At 32.7% G+C, this 13,132-nt stretch overlaps 1 protein-coding gene across 3 annotated transcripts in view; it reads left to right on the forward strand.

The window, feature by feature from the left end:
* LOC150076125 (irregular chiasm C-roughest protein-like) overlaps positions 1 to 13,132 on the forward strand; it is a 159,876-nt gene that overhangs the window by 132,326 nt on the left and 14,418 nt on the right. Inside the window, exon 10 of one of the 3 annotated variants that reach the window (XM_090387734.1) lies at positions 4,688 to 5,292. The exons of the other annotated variants lie outside the window; for them this stretch is intronic. Coding sequence (XP_090243860.1) covers positions 4,688 to 4,758 — 71 coding nt within the window. The 3' untranslated portion in view covers positions 4,759 to 5,292. Of the gene's footprint in view, positions 1 to 4,687; positions 5,293 to 13,132 lie in introns of those variants that run through there. 3 annotated transcript variants of the gene reach the window in all.

Genomic DNA, 13,132 nt, shown 5'->3' on the forward strand with positions numbered 1-13,132 from the left:
TATTTGTTAATACTGAATATTGTCTTATTAATACTTAATCATCCACTGAGACCCGAAGCATAGTTAGTACAGCATATATGAGAGGTCCTCATTACCTAATTTGTAGCCAAAATAAAATTCATATGCACGCTGAAATTCTGCTACATTTAAAAGTGCGTTTTAAATGCAACAAAGTTATCTCACACACCTATAACTTCGACTGATTGACCAGTTAGAGTGATTTACTTCATGCATCCTGTGAAGTAGAATAGTCTGTAAACTGCATGGGAATGACCACTGCAACCAAAATCTGTCTCATTCTGCAGGACAACTACTAGAATAGATAGACCAAAATCTAATTATGTTAAAACTAGTTGCACATTCGAAATCAGTGCTAAAAATATACCAAGTTCATTATATTTCTGTTGTTGAAAAAAAATAAGTTTATTTTTAAGTGTAATTATAGTGAAACTGCGCATCAGATTAAGTTCAAACATAACATCTTTCGGTGTTGTTTACGGACTATTATTCATTATCTATTTATTGTTCAACCCTGTTTATCAATTAAGTGTTTTCCATGCATGGAAATAAATTTGCATCATAGTTTTAGGCCAATTATTCACTGAAGTAAATCTGTAATATAATTGCAGATTTTCTAGCACCAAATGGCGTTTCAGTTCTATAAATTACAAAAAATATATATTAATTTTTTTTTCCAGTATCAGTAATTTTCAATTATATATAAATAACTGAAAATGCTATTTGAGTCCATACTTAAATGTTACTTGTATTATACTATATAAGCATAAAAAGTTTATTTGTTAAATTGAAATTTAATTAAAGTTTAATTGAAAAGAATAATTTTATTTCAGATTAATGTTGAATTTAAGAAGTAGGATATCCTTATTCTCTTTTTTTGTTTGTTTTTTTGGCCTGTAGGATTAAACTGATTAACAATGCGGTGGTTTTAATTTACTCAGCTAGATATACTTAGCCTTAACCACGAGTTGTCCTGGTATTGCACTACTTTTCAGAATTACCAAAAACGTTAAATAAACTACCAATTATTTAAGAGATAAGACACTGCTGTGATTGTCATTTTGGGACTTATTTGGGACATTTAAAATCCACTGACGTCATTGGGCAGGCTCAAAACCATAACGAATAATAACTGTGGGGTTGTTTCTTTCATTTGTGTGAAAGTAGTGCAATATCAAGGTAACTGGTGTTTAAGGATGAAATGCATTAGCTAATTTTATAATTTCAAAAATAAATTTTAATATTAAATTCATTATCGTTGAATTAATTTAACGCTAAAAGTATTTTATTTGTCATTTAAAAAGTTTCATTCAAAATATTTACTCTGTAACTGAAAAAAAATAGAAAATTAATCCATATAATCGTATTTTATATATTTTACGCTAACATGCTGTAGTTCTCACTACAGTAATGATGTTTATTAGTTATTAATAACTTAATTTTTACAACTAAGAATGGTTCAAATTAAACACTTTTATGCCATTATTATTATGGGTTACTTCTCTTACCCTTCTAACATACGAGCCCCACAACTTTTTTTAATAGATTTTCTTTTACTCTCTTCAGTACTTAACATAATCTTAATTCAACACTTAATCTCGATTAACATAGAGTTTCAGAAACTTGAATCCCATAGATGATTGATGCCATTGAGAATTTTACAAGAAATCTAGAAAGGTGAGGAGTTAGTCCTACGATTTATTTTATCCTCATAAACATATGAACCAGGCTTGGTGCACACCCAGGTTATAGACACGATATATTAACGACTTTTGCCTTGAGTAAAAAAATTGAACGCGACACTCTCTGACTTTTATTCTTCTTTCTCTTGCATGATCACCCTTATTTTTTTTTTAAATTCAAAGACAACTTATTTGGAAATCTTATCAAACAGGTCCAAGATTATAATTGGTATACAACTGGAATGGATCATTGATTAAAGCATGTTTGTTATGAGAAATTCGTATTACATTATAATATAGAACAAGTCCTATGCTATATTTAGGCATCCAGTATGCTTGCGCTTTCTCATTTTCATAACTCATAGAACAAATATAAATAAGTTTATATAGACCTCTGGTATGCTCTTAGGAGCTTGGTGTTAATGATACAAAAGCAGCACGAACTGCATCTTTCAATTTAGTGGTTGGTAACCTGAGACCCACGGGTCAGTGTGTGTCTCGTAGCTCAGTGACTTATCCCCTTACCGTTCAAACTACCATTTCAAAAAGCCCCTCACAGGAAGAGTAATATGAACAGGTAATATTGCAGCAATACACCCTATCTTGTACTGAGTTCAATTTGTGGTACAAACTACTGCCATATCAAAGTATGAATTTTGTTGGACAACTCCATTAAAAACGTATGGCAGAGAGCATCCACAGATGTCTTCATGCATGGGGCGAATTACCTTCTCTTTCTTTTCTTAAAAGTTCTAGGCAGATTAAAAGAATAGATTAAATAACTGTTCTCTAACACGTTTATCTCCAAATATTGGGTCAGTGTTACCCATAGGTAACACTTAGTGAATTATCGAAATCTGCTATATTTTTTTTCTTAAAATAAAGTAGTCTGGTATCAGATCAGTTGACAACTTAGTGGGTAATGAATTCAAAAGTTACACGATACTAAAAGGATTTCGTGCCAAGATTTTTAAGATAACGCGACAGACTTAATCTTTTCAAAAGTTCTCCGAGTCTTCTGAATAGAAATAAGCTTGTAAAAGTAGGTCACATCAAGCAAAAGTTTGAAAACGAGGAGAATATAATTTTATTTAAATCTTCTGTCAGTTAACAGGCTATATTTAAGCCAGGCGGATGATTTTCGTATGATAAATGGGTTAGGGTTGTATTACAAAGTTTTGTACGTTTGAGTAAGAAAATCTTTTTGAATATGAGGGATCAGCGGTTTTAGGAACAATAATAAAGTTTTAAAAATATAAATCCTTTTATTACCAGACAAGAAAAAAAAAAACAAAAAACGTCGAGCCGTTTTCTCATGACCTTAGTTTCCTTAGCGATTTATAGTAAACAACCCAGCCAGTCGTCAACCTGGTTAGAAATCAAAATATTAATGTATCAGAAAGTTATGTACTAACATCAAATTTCTGGTGTTCTACTTCATTAGTTGTAGCTGCTCTAAATGAAGAATAATTAGCATGTTTGGTAGAGAACGGTCTGACTGAAGGGGCAGTAGCGCTCAGTCATTATGTCCTTTAGTAACATTCAATATAGTTGTCTCTGCTACAAGACAACTAAAGCTCGCGACAGTGTGGAGCATTTAGCAGTTTGATGTGATCTTAAAGTAGATTTTATTTCGATTAAATGTTCAGTAGTTCCCGAGGAGCCTTCATGTAAGATAGAACTGGAGCCAGTCTTGCTTGGCACATTCAGTCTTTCGAATGAATGCAAAGAAACTCTGCACATGCGTGGATTATTGCTACATCTAACTATGAGAGCCAGTTTCAGAGTGGCACGTCTCTCCCAGCTGTTTACTTACTAATCCGAATACTTTAACATTTAATGACTTGCAGCACTGGCTGTTATTAATAAAAAGAAATATATAAATCAATAACTACCAAACTGCAAACCGGCATTTACTTACATAATTATAAATCTTTGAATTCAGAGTCTATCTCTTTATAAACAAATGCTTTTTAACAAGTTGCATTATGAACGTGTTGTTCTTTCGACTCGAATTACCTAATTTAAATGCCGACAGGGCAAATAAAATAACTATTTTGTGCTCTAAAATCATAAATTATTTTTAAAAGACAAAACTCTACCAACAAATGATACGTTCATCAACATATGTTGCATAACTACTTTATGCGACTGCTCAACTGGTTTGGGTTTTATTTTACCAGTGTGCATTTATTAAGGACATTTTAAACTGGTAAATGTATAATTGCAGTTGCATTTCATAAAACATAATTATTTAATTTCAAATGCTTTATTAGCTTGATTTATATTATCTAAATTATATTATAATTAGATCTTGGATCTGTTTTATAAGCAAATAAAAAAATATTTTATTGAAAGTAAGTTAAACATACTGGAAGAAAACAATTCTGCAAAATATATACTATACACGGTGTTTGTGTACTGCGCATGCGTAGCTTGTAATTTTGGTTACTGTACTTGTAAACAAATCTGAGCCAAAAACTTTTTCTTTTAAAATTCGAAAATCCATTTTATTTCTGGCTGTGGCGACATCTGGCGGCATCATATTTAATCTCGTATCTATCTGAGCCAGTAATCTTGCATAGTTATTGCAAACTACGTATAAATGAGTTTAACTTTGTTCTAGAAATATTTACTTTTATTTCTAATGTACAAATAATGACATTTATCAAATAAATAATTAGCGTACAAATTAATACGCTTATTTATTATTTAGCGTACAAATTACTAACTAATACGCTTATTTATTATTTAAGGTAATATAGCTACTTAAAATATAGCTAATTTCTCTAGTAGTATATAAAAGTAGTTGTAACTTGGTTTAGTTAGCATAATACGAATTGACTAATATTCTACCATTTCTAATAATCAAAATAAAGAAACGATATTATGGTAATCGATTCTCAGATATTAAGAAATAAAATTATGTATTTTTTAAGCATATTAACATGATTTGAACTCTGGTTGTTCTTTTACCATCCTCTCAGGCACTAAAAGCACAGGGATTCCTGTTCTCCAAGACGAAGACTCAAAGACACTGAAAATCCATAGACTATAACCATCCGTAGCGAATAGTTATAGTACGGTGCGATCAGTGTGTTTGCCACTCCAAAGCTAGGCCGAAGGTGATGCTACTCTGCAAAAGAAAAAAATTTAAAAAAAAATAATAAATAAATAAAATTTAACCAAAAAAGGACAATTATTGCTTACTGCAGAAGAGCACTGTTGCCAGGATGCGAACTTTGCGACGTTTGCTACGCATATGTTGTGTACGTGTGTGTGTCAAGATGGGACTACATAGCCTATCATCTCACTATAGACGCTCCATAACTGTGTACAGTGTGTGATTACATGTTATTTGTTATAGGTCGAAGCTGATCTACTAGCCCGTTTGGTTGTTAATATGGCAAAGTCTAAAAGAACACCCGCTGTATATAACATTTAACTGTTGAGTGTGAAAATGGGCTTTGCTGTGTGCCTATTTTGTAAACCGAATATGGACCAGAGCTACCAACCCTGTGATTACTCAGACTCTCATTAATTTCAAGACAAATTCCACAAGATACTTATTTCTTGAATGGATCTGTAGTAATCACTGTTTATTTGGTGACTGTTTTGCACATTTGGAACGCATTTCAGTCCTCATATGTAAAAGAAAAAAAAAGAGAAAAAAAAGAAAAAATGTCAATCTTTTTCAGTTAAGTAACTTTGATATTTTAATGGAAAAAGAAGTATTTGAAATTGTTTAATTATTATTAATTTTGGTGATATATTTTATAATAAGGATGAGACTTTTGATACCTCCTTCAATAAAGGAGGGCTGGGAGCCTGTATGGACTAGTCATGGATTAAATTTAAAAAAAGTATACTAAACGTCGTAGTTCACTATATTACCGCCAGTTGTTGCCGATCAAATGAGTAGTTCACTATATTACCGCTAGGTGATAATGATGGTTTAAAAATGCCATCCAAATGCGAGTCGTGAACTAAAAATTAAAATCAGTGAATTAAAAAATATCTTTGGTTGAAGCAACGCAATCAAAACTTTAAAAGTAACTTTTAAGTAGTCGTGATACATTTGTAACTGCTTAGTTTTTTATCTTGCCACCAGTTGGTGTAAGCTTTCGACGCGTAGCAGAGAAGCCAAAATTTAGTATCCTTTAACATTTAATCCATGATTGGATATTTAAAAAAATATAAACAGCAAACTGTGTATTTCCCTGTCACACCATACTGAAGCCATTTTATGCTTTGTCCCTTTAAAACTGTTTTATTCTTGTAATGCTCAGTGTAGTTGATATTAAACCAGTTGACTGTTGGTGTATGGAAAAAACGCGGTGACTTAATGATCAAAATTTTTCTTAATCGGCTACCTTGGACACACAATAAATTCTCAGATAAAGGACCGATTTGTGATTAAGAGTATATAATTCTATCAATGTTAGAGTTGTAAGAAGGCTGTGTATATTAGTAGTTTCTCTGTTTTTTGGAGAGTTTCTTGTTGATAAATACAGCTTGTTGAAGTGAAGCAATACGTTTTGGTAAGTTCGTATATAAAGATGGTTATGCCGCTTATAGAGACGTGATGATGAGGTATTTCAAACCTGTTTATATTTGTACGTATACTGGTTTCCCGAATTAAAGGAACAGACACAAATCTATGCAAATATTTCAAAACAACATAGGAGAAAATATCAGTAAGTTTTGGATCACGTAAACATGCCAAAATGAATCTATTTTAATTAGAAATGAATTACAAAGAGGGCTTGAAATATGGCGAAACAAGGCCAGCGCCTCTTAAGACAGATTTTTGAAGAATTTAGTAAAAATCCGATTTTTTAAAAATATCTGTTCCATTCTCAAATAAAATCGCATCGGACTTGAATGAATCGAAGATTATATACGCTAATGTCCTCCACTCTTTTATATTATTCGGTGTTACAATTTAGCAGTTTTCAGAATTGATTCTTTGAAGGTAATTTTATTCTTCTATTTAATGTCTTTAGGTTGTATGTAAAGAACAAGGAATTCCTACCAATCGTTCTTACCTGGCATGTGGGTTTTTTATTCGTTGATTTTAAATTACTGGTGACATAAACCGCTTTAAATTCTGTAATAGATTGCCTCCTTTGCAGTTTTCACTGCACTGCTAAAACAAATTGGCCCCTTAGCTGTGTTGGGGGTTTAGTAAAATCATTAGATATCGATTATCTAAAGAGTTTGTAAGCTTAAGATGACCTTGTCCAGGTTATAAGTATGGCTCTCTACCAAAGCCTGTATTTGATGTTATGATCCCCGTTGGGACATTAGATACCTCAAGAAGCCAGATTTGCATACAGACTTTGGCCTGGAGGAGCCAAATTATTGACTGTTCTTAAAACCTATCGATTCTTTTCATTTAAATCTATCTGAGGGATTGGATCCTACATCAAAAAAGAACAGAAACATCAACTATCGGATTATTAATATACTGGAATATTAAATGTATTGATATTTTGGATTATAAGTGGGATCAAGAACTTAATCTTTATACAAGTATATCGACATAGAAAATGGTACGGGGGTTTGCGTGTCATACACAATCGTCTTTCAATTTTATTTATCCATTTAAGAGAATGGTTTTTCTTTCTGAATGCGTTTTTAAAATAATGCATTTTCTTCACAGGCATCCAAAGCAGCCAAATAATAATCGTTATACATCCAGAACACCTTTCTGCGCAACATCAAAATGTTATGGTTGTTTTATTATGCAATGAAAGTTTATACTCTAAAAACATCTTCCTGAACATCTCCCTGGAAATAAGATAATATTTCTTGGGACGAGAAGAAAACCTGAAATCTGTATAAAACAAATTTTCTTCGTTTTAAAGTGAATATGTAGTTGTAGACTACTAATATATGACTGACAAAAATGTAAAAAATTTAGGACTACGGTAGAGAAGAGCATCGTTAAAGTCGGATGGTGTTTCTTGTGAGAAAGAGGAAGTAAGAGTTAGTTTCATTTAATAAATAAAAAATGCGTAACTAACAGAACAAAAAAAAAATCATAGTTTTACCTTGGAATCGTGTTATGCATATTTGTTTAAGTGCCATTGGTGGCACTGCAACTTTCCATCTTATCAAATAAAATTGTGGGCAGTTGTTAATATATTGAATAAGTGAATTAAAATTTTTTTTTTTAAAACAAGGAAAGGGAACAGTTCTTTAATTTATTTTTTAATTGGTTTTTCAATGGAACTATGCGGAGGTTCGTCGCTGTGGTTTTACAATCGTGGTCTATGGGGGTGTAGGGGTGAGGGTTCGAAAAATATTTTGTATTCATGAATGCTACCTCATGGCCACGGCCCTTGCCGCGGCCATGAGGTAGCATTCATGTCTGCACGACAAAAAAATGCTGTTCATTGAACAGCATATTACCAAGTAAAATATACTTAATTACATGTAAGTTGTGAACTAAAACTGTTAGTTTGTTGGGTATAGAACAATTCCCCCATAAAATTTATTTAAAACCATCCTTCTGCTCTAATACATGACATTCCAATCCCGAAATTGTCAAGTTTAAGTGAACGGCTGCGTCTTTCTCATAATATTTAAGTTATTTTTTTATTTCTTCTTTCCATTCACTTTTATTTTATTAAGATCTTTTCGTTCTGTTCTGGACGTTGACTTTTTTGTGTATTTTTATAAGCTCGGATGTTAGATTATTCAATAATTCTTTCCTCATACAATATGTATGTCGCTTGACCTAGCAAAAGACATCAATACTGGGGTCCCCACATATCGGTACTATTTTTAAACAAATAATCCGCTATGGCGCCATGGATCTGTTGTTTCGTAACCCACGCCAAACCAGGAACTCGCTGTTAAATTCTTAACTGGGGATTTACATATTTTAAGTTCTTTTCGTTTCAAGGAGAATTTCTTTTGCAGCAACGCATTATGATCGTTTTTACACGGGATGTAACTTTTTCGAAAAATAATTACTTGTAATTGCGAAACTTAATCCATTACTCTATTCTTTTCTTTCCTAAAGGAATGGTCGCTTGCATCTTTAGAGCCAGATTTTATTTTTTTATCTTGATTCATAAATTGATCTCAAATCTTTTATAAATTAGACAGAACTTAGCTGAAAAACGGTTGCGTGGGTTTATCCACTTATTTACATAATCCTTTTTAATAACCTTGATATAAACAACACGATTTAAGTTCCAGTATGGATATAATCCGAAGTACGGTTGAACTTCTTGCAATACAGACTCCCTTTAATGTAGCTAGTACTTTTAACATGCACCGGGTTGATTAGTTTTTACATGGAGCTAGGCCAGGGATCTCAAACACACGGACTCCAACTCTGTTTCTGGGAAGATCTCAAAGCTTCTGTACACATTATAAAATTTGGGCCAATTGATGTGTATCTCCAAGAGCATACATAGGTCGGTAGGTCAACCCAGAAAGATGCCATAATGTTGCTCAAGGTCTTGAACGTTGGAACAGATCCCGGGAATAATTTACGGAATTGGTGAGGACGAGTTAAAGGTGGTTCATATATCTTAGTGCAGCCAGATGGAATATTATATATTATCAATGATTTATTGGGCCTTTAAAGGTGGGGAAAATGATGCCATTATTCTTCCATATAAGATGGTGAGACCGAACTTGTATTCCGGTCTGGAGGTTTTACTTAAATCTTATAGAGCGGGTTCACGGAAGTGTCACGAGAATGCTGAGATAACTTACTGTCAATGAAGGGCTTAAAAGGTGCGTGGAGAGGGCCGGACTTATCGAGGTGTGTAAGACCCTGAAGGAATCACTGAAATGAATAAGAAGTAGGAGGTACAAATATAAAATCTTAGGGAATAGCAGAAGAGTGGATCTCGTGACGTTTACCATCAGGCAGCGTGTTATGGAGCATTGGAATGAACTTTCTGGAGAAGCGGAGAGCCTGGTTAAGTTCAAGGAAGAATGGGATGAACAATTTTTTTTGGTGATGGAGGAAGTGATTGGGATTTTTTTTTCGCCCTATCAGATGCAGAAGCAAGTTAGTTTCCTTACATCATGCAGCCATTATAATACTAAATCGAAGTGAGCCTTCTGACATGAGGGGTATTTGTTATGATATTTTGATTATCTTGAAAGATGGTTTGGCAGTAGCGAAATCAGTTCAGATAATTTGTAGGTTTTGCAGCCTGAACAAGAACTAGTTAATACAAAAAACCCTGATATCGTGGTATAAGATTTTCCTGACTCTGTCCTTCTAACATTTCTACGCCAACTTTCTTGAGGATTTTTGAAGGCCTCTCTGTACATTGCAGCACATTTTGTAGTTGTCCAGTAATTGTAAAGTGGCAATGAGTCATACACTAGTGCGGCGCTCAAGCCACGTTAGTACCACTCGCATCCTTTTAATGTTTTGTCACTTACAGGCCATGATTGAACACATGGAAAGTAAAACTTTCCATGTATTCAAACAATCCATCCTCTCTCTATTATCGTTGATAAAGAGATCGCAGAAATGATAAAACTGTAGCACATTTATAATTTCGGATGTGCGCAGACAGGCTTGATCGAGTTAAGTTTTGATATTTTCAGAAAGAATTTTTCTCCTGTTTATTCTCATAGACACAGTCAGCTAAAGACCTGATAACGAAGCCGTCGCCCTATTTATGGCTCGTTTTTAAGTTTCTCGTTATTTAACTAACGTTGACGAAGCTAAATGGGCACTTTTGGGGAATCAAGTTCAGAAAAGTAACCTTTTATCTTTTATTCCTTTTAATTTCTCCCTTCGTAATTTGCAACCTTTGCTTCGGGTGAGTTTTGTGAAATATAAAAAAAAGATTTTATACTGCACTTTACTAAAAGAAAAAAAGAAGGAAAGTCATACACGCTATACTTAAGTAATTGCATTACTTAAATATAAGTAATAATAACAGATCAAGAGATCGAGGTGGCTTTATAACCCAAGTTTTTACATTTAGATTAGAATCAAGAGCCTAAAAACCTAATTTACTCTACCTTAACTGCTTCAGTGTATTACTTTCTATACATTACGTAAATACTGACATTCTCTTACATCTTCGTTGCTTTTCATTTGTAAAGGCATTTATATGTGCATCCCCCGCCCCCCTCCCATATATTCAGCGGTTAAAGGTATCTAACCTGCCTGTCGTATCTTGTCTGTTTTCTATCCATTGCACGAAATGACCTTCCCTTATTAGTTGCTGACAATTGATGGCCTGAACCGTGACTGTCACACCCAACTATATATCACCATTTATTAGTCTGTTAATGTCGTTGCCATGTTTGGCTATAGCATGCCGTACATTACGTTAGAAGGCATTGCTCCACATACGGACTTGGTGCTGACAGCTGAAATGGCGAACGGAGGGGGGAAAGGGAGAAAGAAAGAATAAGGTAGCACAGTGTTCATCTCACGCCCAAGGACAACCTAAGCAGCCACATGAAAAAGAAAAAAAAAAACAACTCTTCCTGAAGATTTCCTTATTAATTATCCTGTCACAGTCTCATACAATACATTTACGAGTATTTCCTGTAGCAAGAATTAAGCTGCTTTTTACAGCTTGTTGAGCTTCGTTAATTTCAAGCCTAATTGAGTTTTGTAAACCCTAAGCACAGTTAGGCTTAGTTAAATTTGGAAGTCAATTCTGTATTAACTGATTTACGTCTTTTCACCAACATATTCGTATCACCCAGGTGAAAAAGAAAAGTAAGGAGAAGAGCATGCCTGAGATTTAAAAATACAAAACCCTATTCTTGTTCACCATCATTCTATGATTCACTACGAGATTTGTTTCTTGCAATCATTAGGTATAACAAAGAGTTAAGTTAAATGATCAAGTTTTGCTTTACCTAAACAGTGAATATCTGACTTAGATCATAAATAAAATACATCCATCATGTTGAACTAGTCTGAATCAGGCGGAAAGGGAATGATTTATCCTCAAAAATGAACTAATGATCACAAAGACTGAAATGTGTTCTTTCATCACAACATGGAGACTAAAAGACATGATTCAGTGAACCAACTTTGTTTTCAGTGATTCATGATTCAGTGATTTTCTTCGTTTTCATGATTAAGTGAACCAACGCAAATATTTAAATTTTAAGAAAAATGAACTTTCATTTTTCTAAATGTTTAGAACATGCAGAGTTGTAATGAATGTATATATTGTATGATAAAAAATAAAGGTGTATTGTTTTTATTCTTCTGAAGTAATTTTCCAGCGTTTAGATCAACTAACTTAGAATAACAGGAAATATATATATATTTTTTTTCATTATTTTATTATGCTTTTTACATTTTTATTTTATGAAGATATTTTTAATTTACTGTTTTAGTTGGCAGAATGCTATTTTTTACATTGCTATTGGTTACACTCAAATATGTTGCCTCTCAAACAACTTTCACTAAACTGTACTTTTATTTTAATATTCCTATGTTAAAATGTAATTCCTTTCTTATATACACTTTTATATTAAAATTTATCGTGGAAATCTAGACAATTAAAGTGAGGAACTTTGCGTAAAAACTGTTTATTGATTAATATTTCGAAGTTCTACAAATAATATAAACTTTTTTGATTTCAAAACTTTGATTGTGATACTCGTATTTTCAGTTTTTTTTTTTTTTCTTTCTGTTAAAGTGCACATGAAACAAATGACCTTTAGTAAAAATTAAACAATAAAAAATCGAATTAAATTACGTATTAAAATAATTTTTAAAATTAAATATTTTCTTTTTAAGTTCAATGTAAACTTATTTATAGATGGTAACTGGGATCGTGTTATTGGTGTGCTACGTCCTGTAAATAATGTATTTATTCCACTAAATCCTACAGAGTATAAAAACCTTAGAAACATCCCATTTGAAATAAAATCAAACAGTGTTTATATACAATTTCATCTAGTCTCTGAACTGTACATTTGGGTTAACAACCGGGACCAGATGGATTAAGAAATGCCGCAAAATATTGGCGATTTATGAACCCATCCAGTCGCCATCCACCCCTCCCAGTGTGACGTTAATATTCTATACTTTAGTGTCAATCTTCTTTTTTTTTAATTATAACTTGATTACATTTTATATAATCTAAATTATACCTGAAAAAACAGAGAATATTTAGGGAGAGGTGGACTTGTTTTACATAAACATTCTTTAAATGTATCAGATTTTTGTTTTTTGATATTTAATAGAATCTTGTCTAAACTTTGTATTTATTGTTTATTTAAATACCGAAGTAGTGTTTAACTGTACATAACGTTTTCTGTTTATATACTGTATGTAAATGCGACAGTGCTATTGAATAAAATATATATATATTTGTTTTTCCTAATGAAGACTGTGTACTTTCTCATTGATCTGACCTTTACAGTTTAATGTATGTGGGATCAATTCGATTTTTTACGGTGATACA

This window comes from Mastigoproctus giganteus, chromosome 13, assembly GCF_048544385.1.
Source record: "Mastigoproctus giganteus isolate SK-2022 chromosome 13, ASM4854438v1, whole genome shotgun sequence".
Lineage (NCBI taxonomy): Eukaryota > Metazoa > Arthropoda > Arachnida > Uropygi > Thelyphonidae > Mastigoproctus > Mastigoproctus giganteus.